The sequence below is a fragment of the Talpa occidentalis genome, unplaced genomic scaffold (genome assembly GCF_014898055.3).
Source record: "Talpa occidentalis isolate TD23 unplaced genomic scaffold, MPIMG_talOcc4v2.1 talOcc4.4, whole genome shotgun sequence".
NCBI classification, from domain to species: domain Eukaryota; kingdom Metazoa; phylum Chordata; class Mammalia; order Eulipotyphla; family Talpidae; genus Talpa; species Talpa occidentalis.
Window position 1 is genome coordinate 134268959 of NW_023604295.1, and position 19516 is coordinate 134288474.

At 35.0% G+C, this 19516-nt stretch overlaps 1 protein-coding gene and 1 non-coding gene across 4 annotated transcripts in view; one reads left to right on the forward strand and one right to left on the reverse strand.

Moving 5' to 3' along the window:
* Positions 1-19516, reverse strand: part of NEK1 (NIMA related kinase 1) — a 139173-nt gene that overhangs the window by 10797 nt on the left and 108860 nt on the right. For all 3 annotated transcript variants that reach the window (XM_037526423.2, XM_037526422.2, XM_037526421.2), the window contains 6 exons: positions 17873-18025; positions 14464-14646; positions 10597-10714; positions 7945-8033; positions 7092-7339; positions 630-781 (listed from right to left, as the gene is read on the reverse strand). In XM_037526423.2, coding sequence (XP_037382320.1) covers positions 630-781; positions 7092-7339; positions 7945-8033; positions 10597-10714; positions 14464-14646; positions 17873-18025 — 943 coding nt within the window. The remainder of the gene's footprint in view (positions 1-629; positions 782-7091; positions 7340-7944; positions 8034-10596; positions 10715-14463; positions 14647-17872; positions 18026-19516) is intronic.
* Positions 9630-9735, forward strand: LOC119258308 (U6 spliceosomal RNA). The gene has a single exon (XR_005128180.1). It is a non-coding gene; the product is annotated as a U6 spliceosomal RNA (small nuclear RNA).

Genomic DNA, 19516 nt, shown 5'->3' on the forward strand with positions numbered 1-19516 from the left:
GAATGTTCAGTGGTGAATTAGAGAACACAAATACAAAACATTTTCTGATACCTCTCAAGAGAGGTTGAATTATTACATTATTTACTGGTAGATACATATATGTGTGTGTGTATGTGTATATGTGTCAAAAGTTACATGGTTACACCATAAATATGTTGTTAGAAGTTAAAGGAGCAGTAAGAAATCAGCTACTGACCATTTTTTTTTTTTTTTTTTTTTTTAAACATTTTAAAGATTTATTTATTCATTCATTTATTTATTTATTTATACATACAAGCACTGGGTACAGTCAGAAGCATGGGAGGGTGAGAGAATTCACCAGAGCCAGAGTGGGGAGCAGAGCAGGCAGAAGGACCGAAGTACACTGCTGAGGGGAGCAGCGGGCGGCAGGAGAGGTCTGCGCACCATGTGGGACCCTCCTCCGGTGGCCGGGGAGCAGCCGGGGATCGAACCGGCGCTGCAGAGGCTGCGGGCAGCTTCGCAACCCAGCGCTCAACTGCTGGGCCACCAGGGAGGCCCAGCTACTGACCATTTTTTAAAAGTGTCTAGGTAAGTCACCATCTCTAGAATTTATATGTAAATTCAGAAACTCTATTAGTGCTAGCATCTATAAATGACATAATACTCACATGTCTTCAGAATCAGAAGGTCCTTCTTTAATGTGCTCCTCTTCAATTTCATCTATTTCAAGATTGTCTTGATGTACATCTCCTACAATGGGAACATCCATCAGAGTTCTAAACAGCTTTGAGAGATCTGGAAGTGAACATGTCCTCAACATCTTTAAGAAAACAAAAAAATCAACATATTTCCTATTAGGAGTAAAATAATTAGAAAAGAAAAATTAGAAAATTGTACACTAAAATAATTTGGCTTGTATCATATATTTAGAGCTAGAAGTTTCAGGTTATACTCTTAACTCTCTTGAATTTCAGCTCAGCATTTTTTTCAGAAAAGAAAATAAACTTGTGATGTTTGATTTTTGTCTTAACATGAAGGTATTCATTTAAGCACATTTAAAAGTAGGGAGATGTATTTATTTGGGGTATAGACATGCAATGAAATTGGAGATCTTTCAGTATTCAGGCAGTACTAGAAACTGCCAATTTAGTCCTTCTTCCTCCTCCTCTCACTGTCACAAGGACAACCCTCCCCATGGATTTTTGCCCAAATCTTAGAGTGAGTTATTCTGAAGTTTGGCTAAGTACCAACACACATCAATGGTGGACACCTGTATCCTTTTATCTTAGGAGTTGCAGGCTAAACAACACTGATTAAATCCAGGGGGCTCAAATTAGCACAATGAAAAGCTGAACATTGCTTCCTTGAACATTGGACTGTGAGTGGAGCCTTTACAGCTAGAATGGAAAACTGGAAAGACAGGTAGTTTGATATTCCTACTGAGGATCATTTATAGCAGCAGGGTGAGAAGGTACTCAGCAAACTGAGCTGAGGAAAAACAATGCATAGTTGAGGTGTTAAAATTTGACTGTTCTGGATAACAATAGTTACTGATTGGAATCCCCTCTGTCAAACAACTTTTCACAATTAAAAGGTGATGGACAGGCAGGATTACTAAACAAATACTTATATACATGTAAGTCTTGGGGTTATGTAACCTTAAAGGAATCTGTGCCATTTGAAACATGGCTGTGATAAGAACCTTATACCAGATGGGAAACTGTGAAGAAAACACAATGTTTAGCATATTAATGAAAATTTATGTACTTGGCCAATTTTATTGGTACAATCTGTTTTTGAGAATAAAAAAGGATAGATTTCCATTATTTGAACATAATTTACATATTATAACACTCAAGGGGGAAAAAGTGATGAACTACAAGATGGTAAAGATACACTGCTTGTTAAAACATTTAATAATGGTACTGTAAGTATTTCTTTTGCTGAATCTTCCACTGTCATGAGAATTTATGTATGGCCTGTCTGTTTATTCTAATGGCTTCAACCATGTTTAATATAGGAGAGTGGTATGCAAAATGTACATCCAGTAACAGTCTCTTCAGATATATTCAAATCAATAAAAATAAGCAGCATATATGCATTATATACTTAAATTCATGGGGACTACACAAAAGGATGTAACATTTTTCAGGTTGAGATAAATTTTATCCAGGTAAAATAATCTCAATTCTAGTTTAGTCTTTTCACTAATTAAAATTAATTTCATAAACTAACATACAATAATACAGAGAATTTAAACTGGTACACAATCTAACAACCTTTCTCTTGTTGGTCTAAACACCAATCCAACAGCTATCTGCCACATATGAAAAAAATGCTTTATGTTCAGTCTTCAATAAGACTATTAAAGTATTAAATGGGATATTCTTCAGTCAGAAAAAATTTATATAAGAAACCTTTAAGTGCTATAATTTGGATTCCACTTTTTTTGTGTCATTTAAATGATATTCTATAGTTTTAACACTCATAGAAATGTTCCTGAAAATAGCTATACATTCATAACATGTTGCCTACTTTGTTTCATACTAATTTGTTTCATTTATAGTCAGACTTAATTTTCTCTAGATTCTTTGTTGCATGATACAGAGTTAGCATTTGGTCCCATTAAAAAACATAGAGCAGGAGAATAATGTTTTTGGAAACCTTAAAACATTTTTCAAAATATATACTTCCTTTACATGTTTTTGTTCGTGGTTAAGTTCTATTTTTTCTCAAAAATGAAGAGAACCATGTGAGTGAATAAATTAAGGACTAGATGCTCCAACTGAAATTCATCTTTAAAGTATTTTAACAACCCACTTTTTAATCTGTATAATTTTTCATGTAAGTTTATGAACTAGTAATACTCTGGTTAAACTACAAAATGGTTTATGATGAACACATTTGTTAGCCACTGCTTAGTGCATTTAAATGGTAACTTTGCTCCCTCAAAACTACATCTACAAATATCTGGCTCTCTTTAAAACATAAACCAGGTTAAAAGAGATTTGAAACATTAAAAATTATGAACTTTCACCAAAGGCAAAAATTATGGACATAACCTAAAAAAAATCTGTATTTTTAGACCAAAAGATGACATTTAAGGCAATTGTACTATTTGTGAATTGTACATTAATACTTTCCCCCACTCTGCATTTACTGGAACAAGAAAAATAATTCTCAAGTTTTCATAGAGGGGATCAGTTTTCTACTCCACTCCCAAAAAAAAAATATGGGTGGCGCACCCCTGCTTTCTCTTCACCCCCTATTTACTAGCCCCTAAAGCAAGGACAGTCTAAAGGGAAGGACAAGCAACTTTTTCGTTTGGCAACCTAGACTTGTCTTCTGTGAGTCATATAAGACAATCACATCTTTAGACGATTTTGATCTGCTGCAAATTTACCTTCAAGTTTACTTTAAATTATGTTCTTTAAGTGCTATACTCTAATTTTATCAAGTCACTCTCTTACAACTACCTTATGAAAGTGGTACTTGATATATATACAGTGTTGCCAGCAAGTAGAAGAAAATATAACTGTAGATCTAATGGAAATATTCTTTAAAAATGAAAGTGATGGGCCTCCCTGGTGGCACAGGAGTTAAAGCCTCAACACTGCAGCATGAGATCAATTCCCAGCCAGGGAGCTCACCTACATGGCGCAGCAGACCTCTCCTGTCTCACCCGCTGCTCCCCTCAGCAGTGTATTCCAGTAGATCTGCCTGTTCGGCTCCCCACTTTGTCTATGGTAAATACTTCACTCCCCACATCTCTGGCCTGCACCCCAGTTCTTGTATGCATAAATATATAAATATAAATTTTTAAAAAACAAAATGAAAGTGATGCAAAAATGTTCTTACCTAAATAAAAACTGAAAAAACTTTATCAGTAACAGGGCTGAACAAGAAGTGATAAAAGAAGCTTAAACTAGAAGAAAAAAAGGAGCAGAAAATTCTACAGAAAGGAATGAAGTATGTCAGAAATGGCAAATACGTAAATATAAAAGATTTTCTGAATTTATACTTTCTGTAAAAGAAAATATAATGTTTAAAGTAAACACATTATCAAAACAACAGAGGGAAGAGCAAAAGAGACTATGGTGATGGTGCATGGATGGATGAACTGGTGGGAGAAATTCTATGGGGACTATACCTGAGAAAAGAAAGCAAACATTGTAAAAAAAGGAACAATGATGTAAAATACATATAAATAAAAATAAAATAAATAAAATTAAAATAGTCAAAGTTAAAAAAATTTTAAAAAACATAGTAAAATGTATTGTGGAGTTATAATACACATGGAATTAAAACATGAAAAGAGTTTCAAGAAAGCAGGCCAGATAGTACAAATGGAAATGTACTACATGAAGTTCTCATGTTATATATAAAATGGTAAAGATGTATTTTGAAAAATGATATTTACCAATAAATACAAATTTGAAAAAGTCAATCTTATATAGCAAATACTAGAAATAATTTTTCCTTCAAAAGAAGGGAGAATAGGGGCCTTTTTGGTGGCCTAGGGGTTAAGTCTCAGCACTATCACCACTACAGTCTGAGTTCAATCCCCTGCAGGGAGCTAACCCACATAGGGTACAGCAGACCTCTCCTGTCTGGCCTGCTGCTCCTCTCAGCAGTGTATTTCAGTAAATCCTCCTGTTCCACTTCTCACTCTGTCTCTGGTGAATCCTCTCACAAACCTTCTCCCTGACCCCTGCACCTTTGGCCTAAATTCCAGTTCTTCCACACAAAAATAAATTTTTAAAAAATGGGGGGGGGGGGGAACAAGTAAAATCACTTTAATTAAAAGATTGTCAGACTGCTTAAAAAGCAAGTTTTGAATATATGAGAATAAGAAACTGAAATATAAGATCACTTTGATTAGAAGGGTATAAAAAATGTATAAACACCAAGCTTAACAAAACTGGACTGTATATTAAAACTAAGGTACATTTGGGAACAACATGATTTGATTGGTAATAATAATAATAAGAGTCTTCTCATAAAAGAGACATTAAGATGATTAACTTACATTCAACTAACTGGATATTTCAATACTCATTTCTCAGGAATTGATAAACAAATAGAAAATCAGTAAGGCTATAGAAGATTTGAATGATACTATTTAAGGAGGATACTTCAATAATAATAAATATATCAGTTCATCCAGAAGACATGACAGTATTACATTTTTATTCACTCAAAAATAGCAGAACTTCAAACTTGACATTAAGTGAAAGGAAAAACTGAAATTATACAAGTATTTTAATCTGCTTTTTTCAGTAACTGGTAAAGTATGCCAAAAAAATCAGTAAGATGAAGAAGACTTAAACAACACTATTAATTCTCAAGGTTTACAGAATACTTCATCCAATGAGACATAAATACCTATTATTTTAAAGAGATCTGCTAGTAGTAATAATTGCTAGCATAGGAAAATGAAGTGATTAATGAGTACAGAGGAAAACTAGGAAATTATGATTTAAAGGTAGTCAGCAGATAAAATGATTTATAAAGTGAGTATCAACTCTGTTCAAAGAAGAGAAGCCAAAAAAGGTGAGAGAGAAAAAGGTACAAGAAATTTGGCAATGTATTGTGTATGCATTTTACAAGAACTACTAAGGCTGAACTAAGGTCATGAAGAAAATAAAATGTACTATCAAGGCATATTACTTTATAGGAAGCAACAACTTATTAAAGAGCTCTGGGGTAAAGATAGCTATAAATATTTACACAAAAGAAAGCACATGGATTCTAGGATAATCTCTGCCCTATCAACAGGTCTTTTTCTGTAACTCTGAAGAACATAAATTTATTTTGGTAGTTTATATCTTTCCAAGTCTGTCTGCTATTGGAATTTAGTAATCTAACTGGAGAGAACTTAGCAATCTCTATATTTAAGATAACACTCAACAAGATAAAAACATATCCAAGTGGAAAACTAAATTAGAAATCAAAATGACATGTAAAAACAGTCAAGGATGAAAGTATTCAAGTAATTCAGTCATACACAGAATTAAATTAATGAAACATGTTCAATCTCATTTGTAAACACAGAAACACAAATTAAAAAGTCAATTTCATTACTTATTTTGAACACACAAATTTTAAATAAGTTATAATTGTTGGTATTATTAGGATATAGACGATCACATGCTATTTATTGATAGCACTGTAAACTGTTCCTTGAAGGGAAGTCAGGCATATATAACTTTCTGAATTCTACTTATAGAAATTTATTTTTTGGATATAATTGTGAGTATACACAAAAATATAGGTGTACCTAGTAACAAAAATTGGAAGTTAAAGGCACAATAAAAAAGATTAATTTTAAAAATTATATATCAGTATAATAGGATTTGTGGTCACTAAAGATGATGAGAGATTATCTGACAATATGAGAAAAAGCTATTTTATAATAATATTATTTGTAATAATTTTACAATACATATTAAAATAAGAAGAAGGTTCAAAAGTGTATTATATCCTATTTTGGTAAAAAGTTTTATAGGTAAAAGTTACATGTATGAAAAGCAAAACACCAAATGTGATTTATTATATTTATTTTTAAATTTTCTATAATCTTCTAAATTCTTAGTAAGAAAAACTGACTAGATATTTTTAAAAATTGCAAGTGTGAAAGGAGGTCTGAAAAACTGCTACCAGGAAGAGCATAAAACATCTATGACTCTTTCTATATTCATTATTAGGCAATGTGGCACTTTTATCCATTAAAGTATATCTGCTAGGTTTAGTCTCACACTAAAAATGCAAGTTGGGTCAGGTAAATACCAAAAAAAATCCTAAACAGAGAGTATATAATAGTTTTTGCTGGTGGGAGGGGATGAGGAAGGGAGGCAGAGGGGGTAATGGCATGTGTGGTTTGGTTGAAGGGGAGTGGAACATATGCACATATGATGAGCAAAACTGTAACTCAAAATTTTTTTTTTAAAAAGTTTTTGTCCTATTTGTACTTTGAATGACAATTTCTTCATAGTATCTCTTCTTGGAAGAGAAGACAGAGGGGTCTTTGTTGTTGTTTTCATGTTTGTGTGTGTATATTTGAGTTTTAAACTGGAATTGAGAGAATTGTTACACATGGATAAAATTTGCCATTTGAGGAGCATACTTGCCTTTGGGTTGTTTGCATCAAACAGACCAGTTGAAAGTCCAATCAGCAAGGAATTCTTGCTTTTAGTTTTTGGTGGTGAATCAGAGCGAGATCGAAGCGGGAAGGATTCTTCTGGTGAACATGAAACTGATTGATTTTGAGACACTAAGTTCAAGTGTTGAGAATGAACCACCTTATGAAAAAATGGTTCTGGTTGCATAGATTTATCTACAGCACATTTAGAGTGCTGAGAATCATCTATTCCAGGTTCTGTGGTATAAAGGAAAGATCATATGATAAGTCTATGTAACACTTAAAGTTCTCAGTGATACTGAAAACACACAGTATTTAACATAAGTTTCACCAAAAAAACCTCCATATTTTGTCAGAAAAACAGTATCAAAATATACATGTGATCATATTATAATCTTTAACAGGATATAAAATTTCGTATTTACAAAACAGCTTTAATGTCATATAATTATATACTTGGAACTTCTAAAATGTATACACAAATACAAGGAAATGCAAAAAAAAGTATTTTTTAGAAACACATATTTAGTTCTATTTTATCTCTGTTCCTAGAAATTAGGAGAAAATGGCATTTCTTATATTTTAATTAATATTAAAAAATGAATAACTTTAATGTACTTATAGACTTGGTAAGTCTTTGCATTTTGTACATTTGATAAAATAAGTGACAAAAAATTTTATTGTTCTTGGTAGACTTAATGCATATTCCAGTGCTCCATGCCTGTTACATTTTTTAAATGACTGAGGTGACTTGTAAGTAATGCTTCATTTACATGTTGTCCAAATAAAACAGGTGTTAACAATCTTCCACAAAGTAATCAGATTAATGCAATGCTGCTTACCTGTTAGAACTTCACTATGTTGATCCACATTCCTCGAAACTCCATTTTCAGAAACTTCATTTTGCTGAATGGTGATCCTATTTTCCAACCTGTCTCAGATGGACAGACCAGGAAATACCAGTATTTATAAATAAGTAAAAGCACTCTCAAATTAAAAAAAACAAATGGAATACAAGTTCACTAGCATCCTGTGATCCCTCTTTCAAATATTTTTCTCATTTGTATGTTTACTTGCCTAAGTACATTGTATTTTTTTACCCAGTTCAAAGCTTTACCAGTCACAATCATGCACAAGTACCTTCAATAATTTTTACAACAGTGACTCCAAAAGTATAACCCCTAGGTAACAGGAACACATGGAAACTTGTTAGAAACGAAAATTCCTAGGCCCTACCCTGGACCTATGAATCAGAAACTTTGGGGAGTAAGTACCAGCAATTTATTTTGTTTTTTTTTAGATTTTTTTTTTTGAAGATTTATTTATTTATTTATACAAGCACTGGGTACAGTCAGAAGCACAGGAGGGTGAGAGAATTCACCAGAGCCAGAGCGGGGAGCAGAACAGGCAGACTGACGAAATACACTGCTGAGGGGAGCAGCAGGCATGGCAGGAGAGGTCTGCACGCCATGTGGGACCCTTGCCAGGAGGCTGGGGATGGAACCGGCGCTGCAGAGGCTGTGGGCAGCTTCTCAGCCCAGCGCTCAACCGCTGCACCACCAGGGGAGGCTCAGCAATTTATTTTTATAAATCTCATACTAATCTAATGCTTGACAAAGTGTGAGAACTCCTTTCAACAATCAAAATGTTCCTTAATAGTGTAGAATATTAAAATTCTGGTAAGGCTATGGGGGAAATAGGAAGTTTCATGTTTTTTCTCAAAGGGGTGAGATGACTTCTCATTGTGGTTTTGATTTGTAAGTTTCCCAACACCTATAATCAGATCTATTACTATGATGTATGACCAGTGATTTTTGATGTTACTATTACAATAGTTTTGGAGCTGACAAACTGTGCCCATATAAGATGGTGAATTTAATTGATAAATATTGTGTATGTTCTAAATAACCAGAAGTTCTCCTGTCTGCCCCTCTTTTCAGGCCTTCTGATTCCCTGAGACACAACAATATTGGAATTATGCCAATTAATAACTACACAATGGCCTGTAAGCAAAAGGAAGAGTTGCACATTCACTTTACATCAAGTTAGGAATGATTAAACTTAGTGAGGAAGGCATGTTGAAAGCTGAGATAGGCTGGAAAGCTAGGTCTCTTCCATCAAACTATTAGCCAAGTTGTGAATGCAAAGGAAAAGTTCCTGAAGGATATTAAAAGGTCTACGCCAGGAAACACATGAATGACAAGAAAACCAGCCTCACTGCTGATTTAAGAGTTTTAGTGGTTTGGATGGAGGATCACACCAGCCACAAAATTCCCTCAAACCAAAGCCTAACCCATAGCAAGGTCCTAACTTTCTTCTATTCTGTAAAGGCTGACAGAGTTGCTAAAGTTACAGAAAAAAAAAATTGAAGTTAGCAGAGGTTGGTAAGTGAGGATTAAGGCAAGCCATCTGATTGACATAAAAATCCAAGATGAAGCAACAAGTACTAATGTAGAAGCTACACTAACTTACCCAGATCTAGCTAATTAAATTGAGGATGGTGGCTATATTAAAGAATGAATTTTCAGTGTTTGCTTCGGCAGCACATACACTAAAATTGGAATGATACAGAGAAGATTTGCATGGCCTTGTGCAAGGATGACATGCAAATTCATGAAGCATTCCATATTTTTACTATGTAAAATAGCTAGCTATGGAAACAACCCAAATGCCCAAAAATAGAGGACTGGATCAAGAAGTTGTGGTACATATACACAATGGAATATTACTCAGCAATCAAAAAAGATAAACTCATGCAATTTGCAGCAACATGGATGGAGCTAGAAGGGATCATGCTCAGCGAAATAAGCCAGAAAGAAAAAGAAAAATACTGGATGGTCTCACTCATAGCAGGAATTTAGAAAACCTAATAAATAAGGACCAGGAAAAAGACTAATTATAATAAAGTAAAAATCAAAATCAACAAGCAACTATAAACCAGAGACACACAGGGTGGGGGGCGGGGAGAGAAAGGATTAGGGTCAAAATAAAGGGGGTGCAATTGTATGGGGAACATAACCAAAATGAAAATGCATACATTGTGCAAAAATGAAAAATGATGTAAGAATTATATAAAATAAAATATTTTTTTAAAAAAAGGAATGAATTTTCTATGGAAACTTCTTAAATTATGTACATTATTATTTTTGGACAAAAGCTATTGCATAATTAAAACCCTACAGTATAGTGTAAATGTAACTTTATAAGCGCTGGGAAAACTGAAAAGAATGTGAATCACTTTGGGAGATTCTCTATTGCAATAGCATGGAACCAAAGAAGATCGTGGAATTATCTCCATTGTGTGCCTGTATATTTATATTTAGATACGTGTTGAGTTCAAAACCACATGAATGTAATATTTATTTTTAAATTAAATTATTTTTATGAGGCTTTATATTATTAAGATATAATACTGCAATGTCAGGTCATTATAGTATTTCATAAAAAACTGTCACAAAAAAGGGAACCAAAGGTAAGGAAAAGAGGCAACATACTCAGTTTCCTTTGTTTCTTGCACCTCATTAATCCATGCATCAATAGCGCATGGCAAGTTTCCATTTTTCTTTGTTCCATTTGGTTCTTGTAAAACTTCTGTTTCCAAGTCATCAGGTCCTGAAAAGCAAAAATTTTTAATAATAAAAAAAAAAGACAAGTCTCAAAGCAAAATTCATTTAGAGAAAGTTGAATAAACTTTCTATAAATTATCATTACCTAATTTTAGGATAATATATTAATTATAACAAAAAACTAAGTATTTTGTCTATAGAAATTTAATCTTGTTACTTTTTACCTATGTTAATTCTCTAGTTCAATTGTTTCTGAAATGACAGATGTTTCCTTTTGTATTTTCACTGAAAAATACTCAAATATTATATACTCTATTTTTCATCATTATATAAAATGTCCTCTTAATTGAAAGCCTAGCAGTATGTAAATTGGCTTAAAGGTACAAAAACAAATTTAAAGAATGATGTACAAGTTATAGGAAATTTCAATCATCAAAATTTATCTTTCAATGACTCCCCCTTTACCCCCCAAAAAACTCCTATTACCTGTACTTTTACAATGATACTGAGGACTTAATTAAAGTGCACTAATAAATCTATTTTCCTAGACCCTCAAATAATTAATACCTAGAGTAATCTCTATTTTCTGGCAATGGTTCAGTTTTAATCTGGTTGCTATTTCCTGAAAGTAAAAAATGATGAGAAGAGAGGTTCTTCCTTATTGTTTCACTTTCCTTTCTCATCTCCAATTTTGATTATTATTATCTTTTTTAAGCCACCATAACACCTTTTTTTAAAGGTTTATTTTTTATTTATTATGGATACAAGAACTGGAGTGTAGGCCAGAGGTAGGGGGGGTGGGGGCGGGTAAGAGGATTCACCAGAAATAGAGTGGGGAGCAGAACAGGTGGATCTACTGAAATACACTGCTGAGGGGAGCAGTAGGTGAGACAGGAGAGGTTTGCTGTGCCATGTGGGTCAGCGCCCTGGCTAGGGATAGAACTCCTGTAGCATTGGCTTGTGACAGCTTGATAATGTTGATACTTTAACCCCTGTGCCACCAGGGAGATTCACACACCCTCTTTTTTTTCCCGGAATCTGCATATTCTTAAAAGTTTCCAACTAGTTATCCTACTATTCAGAGAGATGATACTGTACCAATCCTTAAAATTTTTATCCTTTATTCAAATGACTTTTTTTTCATTTTTAGAAGATAAACACCTGGGCAGGGGGAAATCCTTTTTATTTTTTAGTGAGTAACTGTTTTCTAGTACATGAGCTGTATCAATATGACTCTTCCTACAAAGTAGATTTGCAACTATATCTGCCTCCAAAAATGAAAATATTTACTAGCTGGCTCTATAAAGTTTGCCGACCCATGCACTGGGCTGTACAGTTTCTATTATAAACCAAAGATGGTTTTATTTTTTCCAAAAAAAAGGCATTAAAGACCTACTATGTCCTAAAAAGACTATTCAAGCTACTGTGGTGAATTAAAGATGGTCACACATACTGCAAGGGCTCTGCTATTTCTCTTATCTAGAGGGGGGTGTTTCTTCTCCCCTTGAATTAGGGCTGGTACTATAACTGTCATCATCAACAGAATACAGTCAGAGTGTTGCTATTCCCGTTCCACCAGGTCTAGTCTTTCCGGTAGCTTCTGCCTTGGAAATGTGGAAGCCTAAGCCACCATGAAAGAAGTTTAACTACACATGCTCAGACCCTGAGGCTAAAATGAAGAAGGGCCATCTGAGCAACCTTGCCTAAAGACTATTCATGGGCGGGACATCATCTTGCATTCTCTAGGGTCACTTAATGATACTGATGCTTCATGGAGAATTCCTAATTTATAATTGTGTGATAAAATAAAAATTATTTTAGCCACTAATATTTGGGAGTAATTTATTTTATAGGAATACATAACTGAAAGAGAATTATTTCAATGGGGTACTGAAAAAAAAAGACTAAAATCTGTACACTGGTATTGGGACAGGGCAGTAGGCAGGGTTTCAAGGAAACTGACTGTTGGTGAGATTATTCATAGAAAAAAAATGATCAGAGGTATCTAAGCAGAATATTGAAGATGCAGGCTAACTTCTTCTAGTAGCCGCTGATAAAGTACAAAAACAGAGATTAATTGAAGAATGAACTGCTTAATGTATGAGATGAGTTTAGAAGAGAAAGCCTACGCAAATTCCTTCTAGGCAACAAATGCTTCTCAAGGGAAGACATAGCCTCAAGACAAACACTAAATTCAGGGCAGTAAAGTGTGGTCTTAGAGCAAAACTGAAGCCAAAGGTGTGGCCATAAGGGCCCCCTGCTATGGCACAGAAAGATTCAAAAGCAAGCCTTGTCAGACAAAAGTTTTTCTAAGAATCTCATGTGCACCATCTCATAGAATCCTCACAGGCAACTCAAGACTCAAGGGAGAAAAGGATCATGTCAGTATAAAAAATAGTTTTTGTCAAATGCAGCAACTGTCAATAACATTCACACAAAACCCACAAAATTATTATTATTATTTTATAAAGATTTATTGATGCATCCAAGAACTAGGGTATAGGCCAGAGGTATGGGGGGGTGAGAGGATTCACCAGAGACAGAGTGGGGAACAGAACAGGCAGACTGATTGAAATACACTGCTGAGGGGAGCAGCAGGCAAGTCAGGAGAGGTCTGCTGCGCCATGTGGGTCACCTCCCTGGCTGGGGATCGAACTCGTGCTGCAGTGGCTGTGGACAGCTTCATAGTGCTGTGTCTTAACCCCTTACGCCACCAGGGAGGCCCCAAAACCCACAAAATTATTAATAAGAAAATTCTACTGGCAGAAGCACCACCAAGTTGGATTGGAAGGGACAAAAAAAATTCTGAGAAAAAGAGCCTTTGAGGGCACCAACTTTGGTGCAAAGGAAAAGGCTGACAGCGCTTCTTGACTGGATTTCAGAACTTCTATGGAGTAATGATTGCCATGTGCCTCCCTTTTCCCTTGTTTTTGAAAAGGAGTCTTTATTCCTGTTTCATCATTGTATGCTACCTTTTTCATTTACAAGTGTTCAGGGTGATAGTAACTGTACTCAAATAGCTGTACCCAATGAAACTCACCTGGTCACAGGTCTGACTTTGATAACCTCTTTAGATCTTGAGTCAATTTCATAAGAAGGTATTCAGAAGGGGTGAATGTATTTTGCATGTGGGAGGAATGTAAATTGTTTCCAGTAAGACAGTAGACCATGGCAGATTAAGGATGGCTGCAAAACCTTTAACTCTCTAACCTTTGAGAGGTAGGCTCATTTTCTCTTCCCTTTGAATCTAGACTGGTCTGTGACCACTAGGACAAACTGAGTCCTTAGTATGCCAGTGATCTTCTGCCAGTTCTGAGATTAGCTTTTAAGAGAATAAGCAGTTGTAGCTAAGTATCTGCTAATCCCTGGGCAACCATATAAAAAGTCAAACCACCTTGCTGGAAAGAGTGCAGAGGAAGGCATAGAGACTACAGAGAAAGAGAAAGGGGCCAGCAAAAACTAGCTCTATAACTGCAGTATATTAGTGAAGCCATTTTGGATCAGCCTGGCTGCCAGCTGAACCACACCAAGCCTTCCCAAAGACAACAGCACATGAATTAGAAAAATTACATTAGTGAAGTCTTGACTTAATTCCTAATGCACAAAATCATGTTACATAGATAAAATGGTTATTTATGCAACACTAAACTTTGGATTGATTTAGCATGTAGCAATAAGAAAACAGGCCTATCTCTAAAAGTATAAAAACACTGTACACATATTTTGATGATTTGTTTATAAAGAAGAAATTAAAGTAATATCAAAAACAGTTAATTTTGACACATTAAAACATACCGTCCAAATTTCCTTCTGGTTTCAATGATGTCTGTGGAGAGGCCTCAAAAATCTTTGGACTGTTTGTCAGAACAGGATAATCAACAGCAGCTGATAGGTTCATTTCAAGGGAAACACAGTCACAGTTAACTTTTTCTTCTTTAGTAGTTAGGGGGTTACACACCTCCCCTTCAGGAGAAATCTCTGATAAAACAAAACATGAAAAATCATCCTACATTTTCAAAATGACCTGAATTTTACCTGTAATAGTATTAAGGGAAAAGATCAAAAATTGTACTTTTATAGCAGTGAATTACTTTAAGTTATGGCCACAAAACTAATAAATGATTGAGGTAGATGATTATCAAATTTCACTTTAATTGTATATACGTACAATGATTTCTAACAAGATTAACATAGTTTACATTCGTCTTCCTTTTGGTGAAACTAATATATATGTGTCAATGGTATTTTTAAAATAATTGTGTTTGTTTCTGACAATTGTTAGTTATTTTTAATTGCTACAAAACTCTCCATATTTTTTTTTTAAGATTTATTTATTCATGCATACAAAAGCTGGGGTGCAGGCCAGAGATGTGGAGGGGGAGAGGACTCACCAGACAGAGTGGGGAACAGAACAGGCAGACTGACTGAAATACACTGCTGAGGGGAGCAGCAGGCAAGACAGGAGAGGTCTACTTCACCTTGTGGTTTCTCCCTGGCTGGCTGGGGATCGAACTCGTGCTGCAGAGGCTGCGGGTTGCTTCATAGTGCAGTACTTAATCCCTTGTGCCAGGAGGGAGGCCAAACTCTCCATATTTTTAATTAATATAAAGAGAATGCATTTACTTCATAACTATGAAAGTTATCTACAAGACACCCTATCAATGCCATTCACTCCTTAAGATAAAACTTTCTAGCTCACTGTCAGGACATCCCTCCTCAACACTAATTTCGTCATAACTAATTTAGTTGATGGGTCTTTGGCCAGTGGGTTAGAAGCAGAGAAATAATCTGGGCTTTTAATTGGCATCTGAAATGAAGGGTGGGACAGAGGGCTGTTCTGTAGGACTGATCTTTTAACCTGTGAGAGCTGACACTATCTCCAGATATTGTGTCAAAATTGAGCTGAATCGTAGGAAACCTGGCTGGTGTCCAAGAATGGCTTGGAAGGTATGGAAACAACTCCCTACACACACACACACACACACACACACACACACACTAATTTGGAGTCAGACTTTTAGCCTGGAATTTCATTTTCTCTCTTATCCAACCAATGCTCTTTTTTAATCCATGGCCTATCTCAAAATTATCTGCTTTCTCTGTATCTTTCCCTGACCTAAAACTGTCATATCATCATTATTAAACTGTATTGATAACAGAAAGCATCCCCATTTGAGGTTCATAGCTTTTCAGGCACAATAGCTCTACCACAGACTTTGTCACATGTGAGTTTTTTGATTATAAGAACTATACCTTCTTTGTCGTAAAGTCTCATCATAAATCATTTTCTTCTGAGTGTAGTTAGGGAAAAAATAAAAATGAAGATGACAATACTTTGAAGTCTTAACTATCTAAGGGTTAATTAACTTTAACTTTACTGAGATAAAGTTAATTACTTAAACATCTCCTTCTACTTCTTAATCTTGTGCAGATTTTTATTCTTGCCCTTTTCATATATCATTTCTTTGTTTTCATTTGTATCTGTCCCCTGAGAACAAGGATAATATTTTAATTCTTTACACTTGATCACCTAACATGTAATAATGCACATAGCTTAAAAATGTTCAATAATTGGGAAATTAAATTTTTTTTTAAGATTTATTTTTTTATTTATACAATAGCTGGGGTACAGGCCAGAGGCACAGGAGGGTGAGAGGATTCACCAGAGACAGAGTGGGGAGCAGAACAAGGAGAGAGACCAAAAGCACTGCTGAGGGGAACAGTGGGTATGACAGGAGAGGTCTGCCACACCATGTGGGAATCTCCCTAGCCAGCTGGGAATTGATCCGGCGCTGCAGAGGCTGGGGACAGCTTCATGGCGCTATGCTCAACCCGTTGTGCCACCGGGGAGGCCCGGGAAATTAAGTTTTAAAGAAATGAAGCAAATCGTAAAATAAGTTAATTCGGTAAGTTCAAATTTTATGCAGATGATTTAGTTTACTACTGAGAAGGAAAGCCCTACTTTACAATGCCTAGAAATTATTCTGAACTAAATTACATATATTTAAGCAATAAATATTATACCTAAGAAGACTCAGAATCTTATGTTTTTAAATAGTTCTAATAGGAATGAAGATAAACAGGAGACTTAGACTCTATCATCAGAAATTTTTATCAGTTTTTGAAAATCCTTTAGACTACGGACTTTTCCTGAACAAAGCCTAGGCCATTTTGAGAAAAGACTCAGACCAAGATGTAAGAATATTAAGTTACAAGTATTTTTGTTTTTGCTTAAAGTCTAGCATATAACCAACCATATTGGAGTATGAAAAATTAATTAAAATATACTTTGTGTACTTGCTCTTTTATCAAACAAATGGTTAAATATATTCTTCACTCAAATTGTTTCTTTCCTTTAATATTAATGATAATGCTAGAATTAATTAATGGCTACGAGTTTCATCCTTAATAAGGAAAGAACAATCCACTTTTGTTTATAGGTTCATAATATGTGTATAAAATTTTTCAACATCTGGTTAATTTCTTCGAACATGATGTGAAGATTCTCACCTCTTATGTTATTTTTCAGGCAGTTTTGATATGAGTTTCACTCTAATATTTAAGGAGAGACAGTGAAAAAAAGAAAAAGAAAAGCAGATACAGCACAAAGGTGACATCACAATCATGCTTAGTCACAATTTCCAAAAACAGAAAAATTATATTCAAGTTTTTCATCACTTAAGTAAAACTGAAAAATCTGACAAGATCTATTTTATAATTGGACACACTTCTTTATGCATAGCTTAATACCAAGATCCATAACATGTGTGGATCATAAGTGTATTTCTCCTGCCTCAAAACAACTTACCTTCTCCAGTCCTGGGATAATGTCTTTCATACCTACTATAGGTATCTTTCAGTCAGTCAAATTCCTGAATGAAGCTGAATCCACATGAAAACATACATCATTCATTTCAATATATTGCTCTTACAACTTTTTTCATGTAAATATCAATCTGATGTTCTACTTTTCTGGCTCCTTCCACATTACATTTTCAGATTTCGTCCCGGTTATATCAGATTAAAACTTAAGACTACCACTTGAGATAACAAGTGCCCAGAAGATATAATCATTTTCCATGTAATTAGTGAATTACTACAAAATGATAATTACAAAAAAATTCACTAAAATAACCATTATCTTAAATACAATCTGATATTTAACGTTACTTCTAATATAGCAAAACAGCTAGTTTCAGCTTACCACTTCTAAGAGACGTGTTTTCTAGTATTTCTGTCTGAGGTTGTAGTTCAGCTTCTCCAAGTATCTTTAGAACAGAATCTGTAGGGCTTTTCCCCCAGACTCTTCTCGGAGATCCGCCAGGATCTAATTTAATAACCTCTCCCACTGTATGATCTATCAGAGATACAAAAAATAATTTTTAATAAGAGCATAAAAATAATATGTATTATAAGGTAGATTTAAACACTTGAATCCAATTGAGTCCTGCACAAAGAAAAAGGGGTTACATTTCAAAGAGCATATGATGATGATAATGTTAAAAATAAAAAAGACTTCTAGGAAATGAATGCTAAAAGACAAAGAAGAGAAGCAACAAAGAGCAGTAATAAAAAACATCTATAATTGTCTTTTAAACTATTTATGAATTACAAAGATCTACAAAGAACTCATACAAGTCAACAAAAACAAAGTAAATGATCCAGTCAAAAAATAGGCAGAAGAGCTAAAAAGACACTTCTCCAAAGAGGAAATGCAAATGGCCAACAGGCATATGAAAAAATGTTCGACATCACTTATAATCAGGGACATGCAAATCAAAACCACAATGAGATACCACCTTACACCAGTGAGAATGGCACATATTAAAAAAAACAGGAAACAACAAATGTTGGTGAGGACATGAAGAAAAAGGAACTCTCTTACACTGCTGGTGGAAATGCAAACTAGTCCAAATACTATGGAAAGCTGTGTGGAGGTTCATCAAACTACTAAAAATGGAGCTTCCATATGACCCAGCAATTCCACTCCTAGGAATCTACCCAAAGGACACAAAAGCATTAATTCAAAAGAATACCTGCACCCGTATGTTTATTGCAGCACTATTTACAATAGGTAAGATATGGAAACAACCCAAATGCCCAAAAATAGATGACTGGATCAAGAAGATGTGGTATATATACACAATGGAATACTATTCAACAACAAAAAGATAAAGTCATGCTATTTGCAGCAACATGGATGGAACTAGAAGGGATTATGCTCAGTGAAATAAGCCAGAAAAAACAAAGGAAAATATTGAATGATTTCACTTAAAGGAGGGAAATAGGGAACAAAATAAGGGATCAGGAAAAAAAAATAATGATAATAAAAAAATTAGCAGGCAAATATAAATCAGAGACATTCTGCAAGGGAGGAGGAAGTAAAGGAATTCAAAACAATGGAGAAGGGCAAAAGGGACTATAGGTGATGATGCACCAGTGAACTGGTGGTGGGAATTTTATGGGAAATACACCTGAAAGGAGAAAGCATACTAGCATGCATTGTACAAAAATGAACAATGAGGGCCTCCCTGGTGGCGCAAGGGGTTAAGCACTTCACTAAAAAGCAATCCACAGCCTCTATGAGTTCTATCCCCGGCCGGCCAGAGAGCAACCCATATGGCGCGACAGACCTCTCCTGTCTCGCCCGCCCACTGCTCCCCTCAGCACTGTATTTCAGTCAGTCTGCCTGTTCTGTTCCCCACTCTGTCTCTGGAGAATCCTCTCACTCCTGGCATTTTTGGCCTGTACCCCAGCTCTTGTATGCATAAATAAATAAATCTTAAAAAAAAAAAAAGAACAGGGCCTCCCCGGTGGCGCAGCGGTTGAGCGCTGGGTTGTGAAGCTG